This window comes from Dermacentor albipictus, chromosome 7 (assembly GCF_038994185.2).
Source record: "Dermacentor albipictus isolate Rhodes 1998 colony chromosome 7, USDA_Dalb.pri_finalv2, whole genome shotgun sequence".
Lineage (NCBI taxonomy): Eukaryota > Metazoa > Arthropoda > Arachnida > Ixodida > Ixodidae > Dermacentor > Dermacentor albipictus.
The window spans coordinates 107,292,983-107,313,979 of record NC_091827.1 but is presented as its reverse complement, the minus strand read 5'-3'; the positions used below and the strand labels follow the sequence as shown (position 1 = coordinate 107,313,979).

General features: G+C 47.5%; 1 protein-coding gene across 4 annotated transcripts in view; it reads left to right on the top strand.

Annotated features, from left to right (window-relative positions):
* LOC135903514 (uncharacterized) overlaps positions 1–20,997 on the top strand; it is a 95,467-nt gene that overhangs the window by 21,591 nt on the left and 52,879 nt on the right. For 3 of the 4 annotated variants that reach the window (XM_070521416.1, XM_070521415.1, XM_065433827.1), the window contains exons 4-5: positions 228–292; positions 3,154–3,237. In XM_070521416.1, the coding sequence (XP_070377517.1) occupies positions 228–292; positions 3,154–3,237 (149 nt within the window). Of the gene's footprint in view, positions 1–227; positions 293–3,153; positions 3,238–16,098; positions 16,246–20,997 lie in introns of those variants that run through there. The other variant, XM_070521414.1, reaches the window with a different exon arrangement.

Here is a 20,997-nt window from a genome sequence, read left to right as displayed (position 1 = left end):
TTCGGTTAATGTACCGCACCTGGTGCACGGCGGAATGAATAATGTTGTCGGCGAAGTATAGGAGTGGCGACAGTGTTTGGTCGTTGATTTTGCCAAACAAAAAAAAAGCAGATTTTTCGAGGCTATACGTGGTATCTGAAAATTAAGCGTGGTGTGATTGCTTACAGGGCCGCACGAGAATGCTTGATTATATTTTAACTTTGATGTATTTGATATTTTCCTTTCAGCATCAGCGACACCTCCACCTTCGAAGTAGCGAACAACACTGTCTTTTACGTCACTTACGGAAGCGGTGAGCTGGTGTTCTCGCTTTGATATCTTTTCGTGCCTTATATAATTTCACTCATGCGATACGTCATGTGGATTGAACGATATCAGTAAATAGCCATCCTCAGATTAGCATGCCTTATTGATTAAATTTTAGCTGATGCGAAATATCATTTCAACATTGTTTATGGTATTTATGCATTGAAAACTCTGAAGCGTGCGTATTGGTGTCAGTACTACTTTAACGACCCAATATATGAACAATTCATGGCACGATACACAACGGCAATGCAGTGATAAGAGGCTTGAGCTTGTTTCGGCCAATCTGGCAAGAGAGAGAGACGAAAAGAGAAAAGAAAAGGTTGGGATACTTAAAGATATGGTGCCTGGTTGGCTATGAGTGGAAGACAATATTCACGGAGAGAGAGAGAGAGAGAGACAGAAAGAGAAAGAGAGGAAATCAAGGATCGGTGAATTAGTGGGCAAAGAGGTGCAGCATTAGGCATCTAAAGGCGCTCGCACAGGCCTCACGTCTTCAAAGCTCACAGAAGTACCTTTGCTTGAATAGCAAGAAATTCTTTATATTACAGCCACAATTCTCGTCCTCGACAGTTTTAAATGTAATGGCTGGTCAGGACTAAAGACTAGTCACAATTAGTCATATAAATCACAGGCGCTTAACTGAGCGCCGAAACGCCTACCGGTAAATACACCATATATGCCGGAACAAAGACTATACATTCATATATTCAGAAAATTTCCTAAGCGTTTATCGAAGTTTATTCCATAGGGTTTGTACGTGGGGTTTGGCTTATGAGGACAAGTTTTCAATAGTATCCAGCCACTCTTGCAAATGTCGTTTGAGAAGATTGCCGCCTAGGTCTCAATATCTTATTCTTTGAAGAAACTTTGTCGTAGGGTGTCCAAGCCAGAGCACTCTAAATTATTAGAGATACGCGGGCATTGTTTTTCACAAAGTAGTTTTTTTTTAAACTTGTATTGTTCGTTGACGAGATGTGGGCTCGCACTTTCGAGCTATGGCACTACGAGTATTACCTTTCCGTGCGATTTTATTAGAAAACCAGGAGATATCAAAAAACAATGTGCGAGAAACAGACATCAAATTGGATGCAAACTATGGAAACAAATTAGACAATAGAGACGTACAATATTAAAAAAAGATAAGAAGGGAAGGGAAGCAGGCTCACAAAGGGCAGTGTCTTGCTATTTGAGGCTCGTGCTCTTTACCTGAGGGCCAAACTTACCTTCGCAAATACTCGATACAAGATGAGGTATGTGTATTCTTCAGCAAAATGCGAAGAGCGAAACTTCGCATTCTATTCTAATGGAATGAGAAGGAATTCATGCATTGATACCCTTATGTAATATACACCTTTCAGAAGTGGTTGGATGTAAAATGGACGGAAGCATCAGCCTGTCAGCTGTTGTGATAAGAAAGAAGTTAAGAGTTGTGGTGGAAAGAAAGCCGGAAGAGCATTGATAGCACCGGATCCATTACATACGTAGGTAACGGTGCAAGGCAGATAAAGAAGTTTTGAGGACGATAAAAAAGGTAAGGGAGATGTATACAAAGGCGCTAAAGTGATCGCCGAACCCCGTTGAGTGGCCGGCGAAGGAAAGGATGTGTGCGAAGTGCCATGCAGGTTGTCCGCCTATGCGTTCGACATGGCATATGTGGGGGGTGTCACCTCTCCGAGACAAGTTATGTTTCATTGAGACGTTGTCGTCACCGTAGCAGGATCGCTGTTCGTGTGCGACAGGAAAAATGGCAGCGACACTCCCTCAGCTGCCTGCGGTGGTTTCGGTGACCCCGCATGACCTTATGCAAGAGCTACGGCGCTTGTAGGTATAGGCACGATGCGCCAGGATAACGTAGCTCACCGGTGACACTTGGGGAGTCGACAATAAGGTCAGAAGTGGGACGTCCGCCGGTACGCGCTCCAATGGTAGAGGACCGGCCACCTTCACAAAAACAGCTGGTATTAGAGGGCTGCTTCGGGAGTTCATCACACCGAAGAGGATCAGGGAACCATGCTTCGACTTGCAATGTGTGGCACACGGTGAAGGGAAGAGCAGGCACATGACTACATGCAGTGGGAGGACATACTCAAGAACCTCATATTTGGGTTGTGTGATAATTAGATTCTGAGCCATGGAAGCCCCCAACTTGACGAACCAGCTGACGACATTCTGAGGCGCGAAATATTTTTCGGACGAGTTGAACCGTTTAATCAGGCACTCTCCGGCATGCCCTGTGTTGCGTCGCAAGGAGAAATCCTGATCGCGTCTGCAGGTCACCAAATTGGGCTGGATCACCAAATTTTTTCGGGTCTTCTAACTTTTTTGCAAGCAGCGGCGGTTAAGTTTGGCAGGTAGCCGGTGAAATCCAATACAGATTTCGGGGCAAGTTAGTTCATTGCAATAGTTGCGGACATAGCGCTAGAGTCACACGAACAAGAAAGATGACAGAACGTGTGCTACGTCCGGTTATCTACAGCAGGATATCACATGTGCTGGCGTTTTTTCTTTGTCCCTGCCAATTCAACGCTATAGCCTCAATTACTGGCCGGTAAAGCAGCATACCGTTGCTCGGGCCCGGTAGCAAGACGCGTTATTTATCTCTAGCGCTCTAGGTCGCGGCCGCCACCACGAGGGTTCGATACTAGCTCCGCTACAATACGAACGTGTAATGTGGTGAACGTGGCTTAAATCATGGATGCTGTACCTCAAATAGGTAGAGCGTAATGCCGGCGCATTTCTACCGCATTTTCCACTAAATAACTCCGGAATTTTTTATAACTCGCCTGCTACCGCAGGGAGCCTCCTCGAATAATCCTAAACTAGGTACTTTTTTTTCTCTTTCAGATTCCAGCACTGTCTACCAACTCACTCTTGATTATGTGAACGGAGACCAATGCTTCGTTGCACACTGCAACTGCACTGAAACCCGTAGGTATCGCGCGAAACTTCTGTATTGCAGTTCCGAGGAAAATTTCGCAATGAATGTATTTCTTTTTCTTTTTATAGTCATTGGATCACACATCGCTACGTCACAATTATCACAAGAAACGTCCCCATGACACGGACTTGCTAGGATAGGTATAGGAACGAGAAAAAAAAAACATGCGGTTAACACTTCGCTACGAAACTAATTCCGTGTTCTCGAGCGACCCTAGGCTTGAAGACCTCCAACCGAGTTGAGCGCAGGGCTCCCTCTCGATCGCTGCCTTGGTAAAAAAAAACATTTAAAAAATATTTTTGGTTTTAAGTGCCAAATGAACAGTCGGATTGTGATGCACGCTGTAGTGGGAGACTCTGGAATAATTTTGGTCATGCACTTAATCTACGGTACCAGGTCATTATTGCATTTTTCCCCCAACGAAATGCACCTGGCGTTGCCTGGATGTCATCCCGCGCCATTGCGCTCAGCGGCGCAACGCAAATGGCGGTGACATCTTCTTCATGAAGGAGTCTTCTTCGTGAAGACGTCTTTCTCTTTACGAATTTGGCGCTGAGTACCATTGAAGCACAGGGATCACTTCTATGGAGGTGGGGCATCGCGATGGTGTTTGTTCAGTCGACTTGCACTGTTCAGCGAGGGAGCGTTTTACAATACGGGGAGGGGGGACTATTGTTACCAAGTGAATGTGTTGAAATCAAATTACGAAGCGACAGTAAGCAGTTGCAGAAGTTCACAGCGTCACCGAAGCAAAGCCCCCAATTCAAAGATGGCGCTTGGCTTCGCCACTGCCACGCACGCATTCGCATCACCTAAGAATCTCAGTGACGTGACCAAGTGAATGCTAACAGACGCAGTGCTCAATATTTCTTTTTTTAACACAACCATAGTGCTAAGTAACTGCTGCCACTTTGTCACTTGCAAACGCAGATAATCATTAACGAAGTAGCTGTCCGGGTTTACGGTGAGTTGAGTGAAATTAGTACTTCACAGGAATGGTCAGGATGCATGAGTCAGGAACAGCAATTTTGAAGACGTATACCTCGTCAAGTAAATATAAAGCACAAATTCCAGCGCCAGTGAGTAGTCGTCCTAAAATTTCACTTTGAACTGACGCACGCCGCGCGTTTGTGCTTCACGTAAGTGGGAGGCTGCGGGAACCAGCATCGACGCACCCTACTCTACCTAATTCTCGATCTCGGTGACTACAGAATCTGCTAATACATTCCTCTACTATCCGGTTATCGCCGCAGCACATGCTCCGTTTTCGTCCGTGTTTCCAGTTAAGTTGCAATCAGGATAGCTGAATGCTGCATGCTGCCTTAAATATGACCTGTTAATATTGTGTGAACTAAAGTCACAGTGGAAACTTATTCCAAAGGTAAATGTGCAAATTTCCGTGGCGTTTTACCATAATGGCCGTGTCACACAATACTGTATTGGAAGCGGGGTTGAGCTCCCGTGGCATTGCCGTGGGATTCAATGTTCGATTGTTCATGTTGAGAATTTTTTGCTATTTTATTCAAATTGGCACGGGCAAGCTTGACATAATATTGTCACGTGGTAGTGACGGTGAAGAAAGCAAGAATAGGGTGGAATACAAAAGCAGCTTTTATTGGGCGAACCTGTGCCCACAAAAACAGGCTACACTTATAGCACAACGATAGCGGCGAACACGTTCGGCGATCGTCGGAAATCTGATCAGCGGGTCAAGCGCGTCGGCTTTTATAGATCAGTCGTCGAATGTTCCAGGTTAACTGATGGGACCCGCGTGTCTTCCACAAAGTTCTACACCATTCGTGTCACGCGATGAAATCTGATAACACAAGGTTCGGCGACAACAGGTACGCGGATAGAAGCGTCGATAACTTTCCAGAAACTTCGGATACATGCAGGCGCGTCCCTCGCTCTGCGATTACAGTTGTTAAGCGGCGAAACGTGGTTGCCCGATAAAGATAAGTACACGTGTCATTACCCCCCACTTAAAAAGCATCGACCCGATGCTGCATACAAACGAAAGTAACAAAGAAAAGCACTCGTAGCAAAGAAAACAACAAACTAAGGAAGTTCATCAGCGTCCGTAAAATGGTTTAAGGCGCACCACGTGGACCACTTCAGATCGTGCGCGGCGCCGCTGTGAGTGCGAAATGCCGTCTGGCACGACCTCATAGTCTAGTGCGCCAATACGTCGGATGACCTTGTAGGCTCCGAAAAAGCGTCGCAGCAGCTTCTCACTGAGTCCTCGTCGGCGTATCGGGGTCCATACCCAAACACGGTCGCCAGGTTGGTACTCGACGAAGCGTCGTCGGAGGTTGTAGTGTCGGCTGTCGTTCCTCTGCTGGCTCTTGATTCGCAGGCGGGCGAGCTGTCGGGCTTCTTCGGCGCGCTGGAGATAGCTAGCGACGTCAACATTCTCTTCGTCAGTTACGTGCGGCAACATGGCGTCAAGCGTCGTCGTCGGGTTCCTGCCGTAAACCAGCTTAAACGGCGTGATCTGTGTTGTTTCTTGCACCGCCGTGTTGTACGCAAAGGTTACGTACGGCAGGACCGCGTCCCACGTCTTGTGTTCGACGTCGACGTACATTGCTAGCATGTCGGCGAGGGTCTTGTTCAGGCGCTCCGTGAGACCATTCGTCTGCGGATGGTAGGCAGTTGTCCTCCTGTGGCTTGTCTGGCTGTACTGCAGAATGGCTTGGGTGAGCTCTGCTGTAAAAGCCGTTCCTCTGTCTGTGATGAGGACTTCTGGGGCACCATGTCGCAGCAGGATGTTCTCGACGAAAAATTTCGCCACCTCGGCTGCGCTGCCTTTTGGTAGAGCTTTAGTTTCAGCAAAATGGGTGAGATAGTCCGTCGCCACGACGATCCACTTATTCCCGGATGTTGATATCGGAAACGGCCCCAACAAATCCATCCCAATCTGCTGGAATGGTCGGCGAGAAGGTTCGATCGGCTGTAGTAATCCTGCTGGCCTTGTCGGTGGTGTCTTGCGTCGTTGGCAGTCTCGGCATGTCTTGACGTAACGGGCGACGTCGGCGGTCAGACACGGCCAGTAATACCTTTCCTGTATTCTCGACAGCGTCCGGGAGAATCCGAGGTGCCCAGCGGTTGGATCGTTGTGTAGGGCGTGCAGTATTTCTGGACGCAGCGCTGACGGTACAACAAGAAGGTAGCTGGCGCGGACTGGCGAGAAGTTCTTCTTCACGGGCAGGTTGTTTTGCAGCGTGAGCGAAGACAACGCGCGCTTAAATGCCCTAGGGACAACGTCGGTGTTCCCTTCCAAATACTCGACGAGACCTTTTAGCTCCGGGTCGGCTCGTTGCTGTTTAATGAAGTCTTCCGCGCTTATTATCCCAAGGAAGGTGTCGTCGTCCTCGTCGTCTTGCGGCGGGGGATCGATGGGGGCGCGCGATAAGCAGTCGGCGTCCGAGTGTTTTCTTCCGGACTTGTATATTACCGTGACGTCGTATTCTTGTAGTCTGAGGCTCCACCGCGCCAGCCGTCCTGAAGGGTCCTTTAAGTTAGCTAGCCAACACAATGCGTGATGGTCACTGACGACTTTGAATGGCCTGCCATAGAGGTAAGGGCGGAATTGAGCTGTAGCCCAAATGATGGCGAGGCATTCCTTTTCAGTCGTAGAATAGTTGCTTTCCGCTTTTGACAGCGACCGGCTAGCATACGATATCACCCTTTCAAGTCCTTCTTTCCTCTGGACAAGGACGGCACCGAGGCCTAGGCTACTGGCGTCAGTGTGGATTTCGGTATCGGCGTCCTCGTCGAAGTGTGCAAGTACCGGCGGCGACTGCATGCGTCGTTTTAGTTCTTGAAATGCATCGGCCTACGGCGTTTTCCACATGAACTCGACATCAGATTTGGTTAGATGCGTTAGCGGCTCAGCGATGCGTGAAATGTCCTTGACAAAGCGCCTGTAGTAGGCACACATGCCAAGGAATCTGCGCACTGCCTTCTTGTCGGTGGGCTGCGGGAATTTTGCGATGGCAGCTGTCTTCTGTGGGTCGGGGCGTACTCCTGATTTGCTGATCACGTGGCCTAGGAACAAAAGGTCATCGTAAGCGAAACGGCACTTTTCCGGCTTCAGAGTGAGCCCTGATGACTTGGTGGCTTCTAACACTGTCGCAAGCCGCCTAAGGTGATCGTCGAAATTTCCGGCGAAGACAACGACGTCATCCAGGTAAACAAGGCACGTCTGCCACTTCAGTCCGGCTAACACCGTGTCCATGACGCGCTGAAACGTTGCAGGCGCCGAGCACAGTCCGAATGGCATGACCTTGAACTCGTACAGGCCGTCTGGCGTGATGAAGGCAGTCTTTTCGCGATCTCTCTCGTCGACTTCTATTTGCCAGTAGCCAGACTTGAGGTCCATCGACGAGAAGTATTTAGCGTTGCAGAGCCGATCCAATGCGTCGTCTATCCGTGGAAGGAGGTACACATCCTTCTTCGTGATCTTGTTCAGTCGACGATAATCGACGCAGAAGCGTAGGGTTCCGTCCTTTTTCTTTACCAGGACTACAGGAGAAGCCCACGGGCTTTTTGACGGCTGGATGATGTCGTCGCGCAGCATTTCGTCGACTTGTTGTCTAATAGCTTCACGTTCTCGCGTCGAAACTCGGTAGGGGCTCTGGCGGATTGGTCGAGCGCTCTCTTCGGTTATTATACGATGCTTTGCAATTGGTGTTTGTCGAATCCTCGATGACGTCGAAAAGCAGTCTTTGTATCGTCGGAGAAGACTTCTGATCTGTTGCTGCTTACTCATAGGAAGACTTGGATTCACGTTGAAGTCTGGTTCGGGGATAATGCTCGTCGGGGTAGATACGGCTGAATCCGAGAGGACATAGGCATTGCTGGTTTCCAGAATTTCCTCGATGTATGCGACTGTCGTGCCCTTGTTGATGTGCTTGAACTCTTGGCTGAAGTTGGTTAGCATAACTTCCACTTGCCCTGCATGGAGTCGAGCGATCCCTCTTGCGACGCAAATTTCACGGTCGAGCAGTAGATGTTGGTCGCCCTCGATGACGCCTTCTACGTCAGCGGGTGTTTCAGTGCCGATGGAAATAATAATGCTGGAACGCGGCGGGATGCTCACTTGATCTTCGAGCACACTCAAGGCGTGGTGACTACGACAGGTCTCCGGCGGTATCGCTTGAGCTTGTGACAGCGTTATCGATTTCGACTTCAGGTCGATGACTGGGCCATGCTGATTCAAGAAGTCCATGCCGAGAATGACGTCTCGTGAACACTGTTGGAGGACAACGAAGGTGGCAGGGTAAGTCCGGTCATGAACGGTAATTCTTGCCGTGCAGATCCCTGTCGGCGTAATCAGGTGTCCTCCAGCGGTCCGAATTTGAGGGCCTTCCCATGCAGTTTTAACTTTCCTCAACTGGGCGGCGATGGGTCCACTCATGACGGAGTAATCGGCTCCTGTGTCTACTAAGGCGGTGACTGCGTGGCCGTCGAGAAGCACGTCGAGGTCGGTGGTTCTTTGTCTTGCGTTGCAGTTAGGTCGTGGCGTCGGATCGCGGCTGCGTCGTGTTGAACTGAAGTTGGAACGTCGCGTCGTCAAGTCGTCGTTCGTCGGTGTAGTCTTGCCTTCCTGACTTCGTCGGGACGGCGGCGTGTCGTTGTTATGTCGTTGAGATCGTTTCGTCGTCGTCTTCGTCGGCGGCGGAGGATCTTCGTCAGTTCGACGAACAGCAACCGCACCTCCATCGGTTGCTGCTTTTAGTTTTCCGGATATGGGCTCGCTGACCGGCCCCGGGCTGGGCCATTGTATGGTCGGCGCTGCGTCGACAGATAGCGGCCTGGTGATGGCGAACGGGACGGCCGTCGAGGGCTCCACTGAGTAGCAGCGAGGTAATCGGCGATGTCACGTGGGCGCTCGCCAAGCTGTGGACGCGGCGCGTTGACGGCGAAACCTCGCAGTCCCATCTCCCGGTACGGACATCGTCGGTAGACGTGACCCGCTTCTCCGCAGTGGTAGCAGAGCGGACGGTGGTCAGGAGCACGCCAGATCTCCGTCTTCCTCGCGTAGGTGCGCTGGGCGACGGGTGGTCGTGCTGGCGGCGGCGGACGACGAAACTGTGGCGCGACAGGGCCCTGGCGCGGTCGCGGAGTGGGTCCTTGACGGCGTGCGACGGCGGCGTAGGTCATCGCTTGCGGCTCACGCTGCGGCGATTCAGGGGCTACTCCAAGTTGTTGGAGTTCCTCACACACGGCGTCGGCAATCGAAGCCACTTGAGGCTGTGATGATGGGAACAGCTTTTGTAGCTCCTCCCGCACGACGGCTCGGATAGTCTCGCGTAGGTCGTCGGCGGCCAGTGACTGAACTCTGGCGTAGTTTGTCGAGGTCGTGCGGCGGTCGAATTGCCGGTTTCGCATCTCGAGTGTCTTCTCGATGCTGGTGGCCTCGTGAAGAAACTCGTCGACGGTCTTCGGTGGGCTTCGTACCATTCCGGCAAAAAGTTCCACCTTCACACCACGCATCAGCAGGCGGACTTTCTTCTCCTCGGGCATTTCAGGGTCGGCGTGGCGGAAGAGACGGCTCATTTCTTCCGTGTAGATCGCGGTCGTCTCATTAGGTAGCTGCACCCGGGTTTCCAATAGCGCTTGGGCTCGTTCTCGGCGTACGACGCTTGCGAATGTCTTCAGGAAGCCGCTTCGGAAAAGTTCCCAGGTCGTTAGGGTGGCTTCTCGGTTCTCGAACCACGTCCTGGCCGCGTCTTCCAATGCGAAGAAGACACATCGCAGTTTGTCGTCGCTGTTCCAGTTGTTAAACGTAGCGACTCTCTCGTACGTCTCAAGCCAGCCTTCCGGGTCCTCGAAAGTTGAACCACGGAACGTCGGAGGCTCCCTGGGCTGCTGTAGCACGATGGGCGATGCCGGGGCTGCCATTGGGGTGGACTTGGTGGCAATCTTTCTGGTCGTCTCAGGCAAAAGTCCGTGCTCCGGGGGCAGTCGTTGAAGACGGCGGCTTGCTCGATGGTCCGGGACTGCGTTGGTGTTGTCTTTGCGTTCCGGGCTTGGATCACGGCTTGTCGGGGGCGTCCGGTACATGGACCAAAAGCACCTCCACCAGATGTCACGTGGTAGTGACGGTGAAGAAAGCAAGAATACGGTGGAATACAAAAGTAGCTTTTATTGGGCGAACCTGTGCCCACAAAAACAGGCTACACTTATAGCACAACGATAGCGGCGAACACGGTCGGCGATCGTCGGAAATCTGATCAGCGGGTCAAGCGCGTCGGCTTTTATAGATCAGTCGTCGAATGTTCCAGGTTAACTGATGGGACCCGCGTGTCTTCCACAAAGTTCTACACCATTCGTGTCACGCGATGAAATCTGATAACACAAGGTTCGGCGACAACAGGCACGCGGATAGAAGCGTCGATAACTTTCCAGAAACGTCGGATACATGCAGGCGCGTCCCTCGCTCTGCGATTACAGTTGTTAAGCGGCGAAACGTGGTTGCCCGATAAAGATAAGTACACGTGTCAATATTACGTAGAGGTAAAGTATTGCCCAATTGCCATTTCGTGGTGTTACCTACATCAATAATTCCTGGGCCATAACAATTTAGTGGGGTATAATGACAATGCATTCTCTGCAGTGTATTACCTTGTTACAAGCATTAGGCGCAACGCGAATTCAACTAATTTATTATTGTAACAGGAGTGTGATGCCTTTAAAGGATTCCAAGTGGTGCATGGCAGATCCAAATCTCAGCTGTTTCAAAAACCAACTATTCCGTTGACCAACTCCATCTATGTCCCTTTGCTTGCCACTCTCGTCCTCTTCTTCCATTTACAGCGTTGTTTGTTACCGTTACACTCGCCACCCCCTCTCCGCTCAAGTTCACACAGGAGTAAGACGGGAGTTCAGTACAGCTTTCACGCAGAAAAAAAAGATTCATCAGGCTAGCATGAGTAGGAAAAGTGCGTTTGCGATAGTTTTCATCAAGTTCGGGAATCCTTGCTTAACGAAAGGTCGTAGGATACAGAGCTTCCACAACACAAAAAGGGCCAGAATACCGGGGTGACAATTTTTCGCAGCGCCGAGTTAAATGCAATGCCCGTAGAACGATGACTATATCGCCTGGTTGGAAAAAGCGAGCAGCACTTTGCTGAGAAGACGTGTTGAACAGTGCTTGGTGGTAAAATAATGATAGCCGACTTTGGAGCTGAGCCAGGTACAGAGTCAAACTGGACTCCACTTTTGTGAGGTGTGTCAGAGCCAAGAAGGTGTTCTTACTGTAACCATGGCTTCGACCCGTAGAGCAGCTGAAACGCCGGGGCGCTAGTGACCCTGTTGGGATATGTGTAGAGCGAAAACCCCAGTAGCCACGCAGTCATCCTTGTCATGGTGTGTGGGACAGACGTGGGAAGAAACGATGTCTTTTATAGTGGTGTTGGTGTGTTCCGACCGTCTATTCGTTTGTGGCCGTTGAGGGGACGCTGAAGAATGTCGTATTTCATGTTTAGACAAGAAAGTTCTTAAAGCACGCGACATAAGTGTCATTGTCAGTGTCATAAATCTGCACTGACACTGTAAGTGTCAGTGTCATAAATCTGCAAATGTGGCGTGCCATGCTATAATATCAGGCCCTCGTTAATAAATGTCACGACATGAGTGGCTGCAGAATCAGGGACGGCTGCAATTTCTACCCACTTAGTTAGGTAGTGCGTGACCACCATGAGGAATCTGTTGTCATGCTTGCTGAGAGAAGGTGGGTGCATATGATAAATGCGCACTATATCAAACGGTTCGTTAGGCGCGGCGATTGTTTGTCAAGGCACAGGTTGTGGATTTGCGACGACCTTCCGAACTTGACAAGTGGTGCACTATGAATAGTGCACGATAATAGTGTACAAAACCCTTTTTTAACGTCAGCAAGAGTCATCTGCTGACCCAGTTTGTCAGCAGAGGGGGTGTCGTGACACATGAAAAGTACCGATGGTCGCACGACCTCCGGCACCAGAGGTATATATGAATCCCTTCCTGTACGTCGGGGATAAAGGATGCCATTTCGGACTGTATGAGCTGAAGAAAGTATCTCGAGGTTGCGCTCAGGGGGAACACTGTAATAAACAGAAAGGCTCCGGGTGATGTCGCAAATTTCGGTATCCTTTGACTGTGCAGCTCGAAAGTCGAGTACTGCAACTGCCGCCGCGGAGTAGTTAGTAATGACAGGTTTGCATGAAACGTAGTCAGCGTCTTGGTAACAAGAACCACTACGATGAAGAACCGTGAAGCCGTGATCTTGAAGTTTCAGGGTTTACTGGGCAAGTTTTGCATTTGTCTTTCAAAGGGAAGCTTTCTTTCCCTCTTCCTTTGACTAACATGGCTCTTCCTTTGACTGTATGAAGTACTTTGGTCAGCTCAAAATGGCCACACCTAGTGAGAGGCCCTTTAAGGTGAATTCAAGTGTTCAGTCTCACTGTACAATCGTTCCTTTGCTGGTGGCATGTTTGAAGGCACTAATGTGGTTTCACACAATCTTCTAGTCACATGGTACATGTTTTATGAATCTCGCGCAATTCTTTTGAACACGGAAATTTTCCGTGTTCTTTTGAACAAGGAGAACCACAGTCGTTATCTTCTAAAATGAAATAATTTGGATATTTCTCAGGGGGCTCTATAACTTTTCCTTTGAGGGTCATTCACCTAAATCAATGTTTTAGATATGTTACAGTCATTTGTGTCTACTGATAATATGAGTTGACCCTAAAAACCTTTTCATTTGCTGAAGGCAAAGGTGAAAAATACTGAGTTACTTCATCAATTAGCATCTCTTAATTATTGGCACAAGTTAACTCACACATACTATACAGTGGATTTCAAGATAGCCTACACACCCTAGTCGTGTAGTGACTTTGGTGTTGCACTGCTAAGGCCGAGGTTATGGGATCAAATCCGAGCCGCGGTGGCAGCGTTTCGACGGGGGCAAAATGTAAAAACAAAAAAGAAACACGTGTATCACGGATTGCAGGCACGTTGACGAAGCTCAGGTGGTCGAAATTAACCCGTAGTTCCACACTACGGGGTGACTCGTAATTATATCGTGGTTTTTGCACGTCAAACCACAAAATGTATTTTTTAATATTTCAGAACACTTTGCGCGGATGCCGTATAGCTCTTTTCGCTGCATATATATGATCCTTCGCAGTCTCTGGCCAAATATAAGTAAAGGATATATAATTATCTGCAAAGCCACCTAAAATAAATTGTTATGCAGTTATGTTAGGGCCATTTTATATTCCGACAAACGCAGTAGCAGCAATATATTGATATAATCCTTATCTTTTCTACCTAACGCCAGTTAGTATGCGAGTGTGGCGCACTTTCTTTCTGGCTCTCTTGGTAGTTAGACAATTTTCGGCCTGCTTTGATGTATTTCTCTGTACTATAAACCTACAAAAACAAAAAGAAACAGGCGAGGCACACTTCTCCTGTCTTCATATGTCGCTCGATGCCTTCACATTCCATTTCAATAACGAAACAAAAAACCTGCATTGTTCCCATAATAAATTTAATGAGATTTAAAAAAAGACCTTTTGTGAGCAAAAATATATTTATGTATTTCGTGCTTTTATTGTTACTTCTTCTAGTGTTCGAAGATATCAGTTTTGCTCGCTAGGTTAGCCCTTGCGTACATTTGAGGTGTAACCTGCATTTCGATCACACAATATATATCAAAAAGTTTCGACATTACACCTCCGAATGTCATTCGACTTCACCGCAATACAACAGCATAACTCAGCAGGTAATTTAAAAATAAATATATTGCAGAAGGGCAGCCGAAGTTTCATAAATTTTAATCGGCAACCTCCAGTGGGTACTTAGTTCAAATATACGCATTTGTGGCACTTAGTACAAACTTTGCTGCTACCTTATAGCAGTGTATTCGTCAGGATTACCAATGCCATGCTCAGGACAAAACTGATCTATAACGCAGCTATAAAATACCTGCCAAGTGTCCCAAATGCGTATTTGAAGCGTAGGAAGTACCCTTCCTTTGTTTCTTACACAAAACCGTGTAAACTAGGTTGGTATTTGGAAATATATATTTTAAAGGCCTGTCCATTGTGTTAAGCTGGTATGTTGCGGCAAAGTTTAAAAGATTTACATAGGTGCAATGCCAAAGATTCCTGTGTGAATGAATGGCATAATTTTTGCAGGGGTCTTTAATATTACCAGTGATAAGCGTGGCACCATTATAATACCCTAATAATAGCACATAGGCGTTTACCGCAGCAAAACCAAATGGGAACGGGAAACTCGAGTTTAGCATGCAATCGTAACACAAGGAACTAGAGGCTATTCTACGCAGTTGTGAAAACTAGAACCACCTATGGGACTTTGTTTACTCGTATGCGAAAGCAGGCATTTTCATCAAGTTTATTTTCGTAGACAGTTGGTATGTACGCAGACAGAAGGTTATTAAGCACAAGAATAAGTGATTAGTGCTAAGGCACATTAGGCGCTAAAAAAACGCATACGAAGACACATTGCACGATACAACAATCACGACGACAAGGTCAGCGTTGCGAACAGATTTGTTTCGGGAACGGGGACGGGAATGATTTCTTTTCTTTTTTTTTCTGCTCAGCCTGCATATGTCTGTTAGGCTGAGCGCTGCGCAAACTGATACATGGCAAAACTACCAATATTGTAGCTAAATTTCAACACTTGTCCAAAGCCCAAGTTAGTTATGCAAGAGAGTAGGCTGGATAGTTCTTCATGATCTCATGCGCAAGAATGGCACGGAAAGCAGCAAAAGGGCAGACGAAGCGAAACATTACAATGAAAACAAGGGCTTGCCAAGTTCAAGTCACCCCATTGCAGTTTTTCAGACCAATAATCGAACTGAGGTCTTATGATCTTTATTACGTCTTGCATTGCGTTTTGAACAGTGCATTTTGAAAACTTCAGCTTTGATATTGCTGTGCTCACAGAAGTAGCTACAGTACGATATATTTCTTACGTTGTTTATAGTATTTAGTTGAATGCAAGGGCATTATGAAACGCAATAATGAGATCCAACCATCGACGGACGCAAACACACCTGCATTTAGACCATTAAAAACTTAGTCTTTCCTTGAAAACTGTTTTCTGACGACTTGCCACCTCGACATTCATTTAGTATATGTGGTCACTGTATACGATGACTGTCCAGGGTAATCCCATTATCGTTCCAGCAGTGCTGCAACAAAGCGTATTGCTAGCGCTAAAAAAGCTTCATGTATGAGCAGACTGCTGCAGTACACTGCGACTGTGACCATAGTACGCTACGGCAGCTAGTGACGCAGGCACGAAGTCTGTACTATGCTTCCTCATTCTGCATGGTGTCCCACATTTCATCGCTGGCGCGCTTTCGCCTATGAGCCATGTAGCGCACCGTGATTTCTGTCTCACACTTTCATTTGGACATGCTGCCCCGTAAGCGGCGCGCCCGCGAAGTCCCCGTTACCTGCGTCAGTTTTTGCGTCACCTCCGAGATGTGTGGCGCGCGGGTGCAGGCTAACACTGAGAAATAATTTCCCGCTGTCAGCTGGCATTAGCTGTGCAGCCCTTGCTGTATTTGAGAAACCCGTGTGACGCGGCTTCTCTTAAATGCACACTGGAGAAAAACTGAAAATATATTTTATTTGAAAGGTGGGACTTCAGGAGGCTGACAGATTGACACAAGCCAGCGGCGTAGGCTCAGAGTGCTAATCTCAAGAAAGTGACAGTCTCTTGAGTAGCGATATTCTGACACTAGGGGTAGGAGTGGTATCCAAAGAGAATGCATGTTCAAGTATGTTAAAATGAAGACTCAGGAAATCAGGTTTCTTTTTCAGAGTATTACCTTTTCGACAACCCTGAGTCTGACATCTTGAAATATCATGAGTGCCTTCAGAAGATTGACGAATACTCAGGCGGCAGCGTCACATTCCTGCGGGACCTCTCGAAGTGCCAGCAGATTCCCGAAAAGCCCTAATGTGCAGCATCAGGTTATAGGATTAATTCTTCGTCTTCTCTTGAATGAGCTGATGACTTGGCAATATATACATTGCGAACAATAACACCAAACCACATAGCTGTACACAAAATTGGTGGGCATGCGGGCACACTTCTTCCCTCTTGTTGAAGCAGCCGAGTAAAAAATCCTAATGACTGGTTGTGCACTGTCCGCTTCCCTTTCATCGCACCTAATTTTAGTGTTTTTTTTGGCCCGCTGTGTAACTTTGACTCTTTCTAATAAAGGACGAGAATAGCAAGTTCGAAAATGGGATCGAATCATTGCGGGACGTGACCAGCCGACAACGAACGCACTTGTTCACGCACATAGTGCAAAAGTGAGCTCGACCCACAGCTGTCTTTGAACGTCCAGGCTGTGAATGACGCAGACATTCGCACCATTCGGCGGTTGTCTATTGCACTATTTATTTGTTCCCATGAATAATTATGACACGCTGCAGAAAGGAATTTAGGAACCTCGAATAGCACTTAACGTGAAGTAATTATTTTAGAAAGTTCTAAGCAGTTGCATTTCGGCTGTTCAAATAAACCTAAAGCCGTAATGATGATGACTGTACATTATGCATAACTGCTGTCGTGTTCCCGTGCAGCTACGAAGGGATACACGCATTCGTATGGCATATGAAGAATACCGCCTACTGCTTGAAACAGATGGTTCGTTGAAAACGGAGAATGAAGGATGGTAAAGGGAGTTTTGCTTAGAGACGCCACTAAATAAGATCACTCGCACGAAGGTATACAACAGGCGCATCCGTATGGTGAAAGAATTGTGTTCAGTTACATCACTTGCGCTTGTGTCTATATAAATGAGCGGCCACAAGTAATTGGGGCGCACGCGTGCCAAATCATCTCAAAAGAAAAAAATTGCACTACAGCGCTAATTGCTCCTGCGTATGTTTCTGTTGATATCGCTAAATTGTGCGCTAAAGTTATGTTACTTCTTGACAGCATATATATATATATATATATATATATATATATATATATATATATATATATATATATATATATATATATATATATATATATATATACCACTGCAAATGTAACAAACAGTATTACGCATAAATAAAAGCCCGAATAAATAGAATACATCCTCCGAAACTTTAGAGACCACAGACATGTGCGCAGTGAAATGTCCGTGTGTTTGTCTCCTACTCTTTTGACTATGTTCGGCAAAGCAGAGGGCCACTGATCAAAAAGTAATGTTGCTGCGAAATGCATTTTGTCGCTTTTATGCACGTGCAAATGGAAGCCTCAAGAATTTTGAGTATTACCTTTTCGACAACCCTGACTCTGACATCTTGAAATATCATGAGTGCCTTCAGAAGATTGACGAATATTCAGGCGGCAGCGTGAGGCAGTGAAGCCTCAAGAATTTTGAGTCTACAAAGCTTGAGTGCACCATGTATACATGGTCACCAAGGAAGATCTCCACGTAGAATCTGAGTTTCAATAGAAGCAAACACATTGGAAACATTTAGGCGCATGTGCACAAAGAGCTTAGGCGAATATGCGTGTCGTGGGAACACTTAAGGGGGTACAAAAATGAAGTGACGCCATGCCCAGGAAAAGAAGGCATGTCATTTTTGTTCACAGTGGCGCCAAAATTATTTTCCTCTCCAGCCCTCAGGGCAGCTTCTTTAGGGTGCAAAAGGTGCCGCGAAGCGCCAGCCCTAGGAGCGTTCTGATTTCGCCCTAGTGCAACACATCCATTATTCGCGCACCAAAGAAAGCAATGCGTTTTCAATGGGGGTCTCATTGTGCGTAAGGCCATACAGATGCTGAGCCCATGAGCCATCACAGCCAGCTCCAAATAGGAAATATTTCCTAGTTAAGGGGGGGGGGGATGACTCACTGCTTTTGAAGGAATCATTGATGCATCAAGAACCACACCTCGCAGATGCAGCACCCAGAAATTTTAGAAAACACAAGAACAAATTTCCCATAACGTGCGAAAGGTGCGTATAATGACAGACAAACTTTACCACCGCCACGTTTATCACACTACAAGGTATTGCCATTCAGGCAATGGGTTTTAAGATGCATTTTATTTTATGGCACATCATGGAGTGCTGCACAAATGAAGCGTCACTAAGTAAGATGAGAACCCCATGAAGAAACCCATGGGCGAAAACCACTCGAAAATGTTGAATAAAACGATTGCCGAGTAATCTAATAGTTCACTTTGAAGTAATTTTGGTATTTTATAAATGGCAGTGTATGAATTTTTCTTCTGTTTCGCAATTTATTATTTTGTTTTAATGACCCGCAAGTGCACTTTGTGTAGTGAACCCCACCTCACCACGGGCAAAGTTTGTACTTCCAGATACAAAACACCGTACGTTATACGTAGACGTCTCCGAGAACGCCGAGCGACACGTAATCAACCCTTCAATCAGAAGATTTCCCGCCCATGGTGATCAACCACCGGTTCCGGTCCCGCTCCCTCTCGAGACCTAGGACGGGCCATAGATCAAAATGCACGTCTACTCCAAGAGTCAGACCTACCTTAGAAAAGGTGTGCTTCGCAGAGTTCCTGACGGGTGCCTCGCGAGAGGGCCACGTGAAATCCGCCCCCCCCCCCCCCTCTGTCTAAACCCAACACACACAACACACATATCAAACACCTTAAGAAAGAAAATGCAATTTTGCGTGATTTAATCCAAAAGCTTACCGAGGAGGTTCACGTCCTCAAACAACCGAAAACACAACTCACACCCAAAACCCCAGAACCCGCTAGAAACACCCAACCCGAAAAACTCTCAAGGCCAGCCCCGAAAACGCGAGTTCCTCAAGAAGGAGTTTAGGGGAAAGTGCACTCCAAAGTCAGGGACATGCTCATAACAGTAACCGTCGTCACCACCCTGCCACCTGTGGCATCCCCTATCCTTCATCAAGGCCCACACTAACACTGATATAGCCTTTTGGCAGTGGAACTGCCAAAGCTACCTCAACAAACAACCCGTTCTCCATAAACACCTCCGTACTACTTCATGCCAACCCGACGTAATCTTGCCCCAGGAAACGTACGACACTCCGGTCAATCTTCCTGGATATCAAGCTTTCAACGCTAACAACGCTCCACATGGAGTCTCCACACACATTCGAAAAAGAATTACCGCAATCGAACACGATCTACATGATCGGCGCATCAAACACCCCTTTATTGAGCTCATCCCGCGCAGAAAGTGAAAGGAAGGAATCTTTATCCTCAATATCTACAATACTTTTTTGTCAACGCCAAGGCCGACTTCTAACGCTCTTCAAAAATGCACGGAACATTTATTTATTTATTTATTTCGTTTATTATTTATTTATTTATTCATACTACAGGCCAATTCTTTGGCCCTAGTAGGAGGGGCATTTTCAAATCACAAACATCGTAGGCAGCAGCCTCCTCATCATCGGAGGCTACTTCAATCTCGCGCACACAGCATGGGGTTGCAGACACAGCTCTGCTGCAGGTCGTAACTTATTGCAAGTCTCCCATAATATTGGTCTTGCACTCATTACTGACCCAGCCTTACCCACTCACTTCGGAACTTCCGCTGAACTACACACGACGCCAGACCTCGCTTTCACCAAAAATGCAGACAACGCCCAATGGCGCAACAACCAACACGAGCTCGAGAGTGATCATTAGAGCATTGAAATTTTTCTCCCACACCTAACAGCCGTTACGATAAGGACAAAGGACCTTACTTGGACGGAATGGGATGCCTTCCGTAAACTCCATGTAACAGCAACAATGGACTGTCCAATTACCGACAGAGAATCGTGATCGTGTGATCTACAGTCTGCTACCAAATCGGCCACCTGCACTTTCACAACAGATGCCCCGTTTGAGCACATGGACAGTAGACTTGTCCACTTTATGGGGGCCAAAACATCATCCTCTCTAAATGGAAGGGACAACGGCTCAATAGAAGACTCCGACAGAAGGCCACAATTCTCTACAAGAAAATTGAAGCACACTGCCACTTTCTAAGTCAACAGGAATGGTGAGAGCTCTGTAACACTTTAGACGGGCAAGTCCAGCACCCCTGCTCGTGGAAAATCTTCAAACATTTGCTGGACAGCCCAACTACTCGCTCATATGAACAAGAGTGCCTCACCAAGCTTTCATTCACAGAAAGAATACGCATGGCCAGTACCACGTTAAGAATACCTGATGTCAAAAGCATATTTCGTCTGGGCCCACTCGACCTCACGGGCCATACATGGGAACCTCCAACCCTGCCCTTGATGAGGATCTCAGCGTGGCAGAGATTCATGCTGCTCTGCACAAGCTGAACAGCTGTTCGGCTTCAGCCACAGATGGTGATACGAATAAAACACTAAGAAATGTAGATGACCCATCGGTGAAACAACTCACCCTATACATCAACTGCTCGCGGCAAGGATTCATTCCTCCGACATGGGAAACGGCCAAAGTGATTCTTATACGCCAACCCGGTAAGCCATCTAGCCTCACCAATCTACGGCCCATCTCGTTAACTTAATGTGTAGGCAAGGTCATGGAGCACGCACACCGAACGCAGATAAACACTCACTTCAAATATACTTCTGTTTACCCCCACTCGATAATTGGTTTTAGAGAGCACCTTTCCTCCCAAGACGCTATGCTCCAAATTCAGCGTGAAATCCTAGACGGCAAATCCCGTCACACAAAGACGATCTTCGGCCTCGACCTCGAGCGCGCCTTCGATAACATC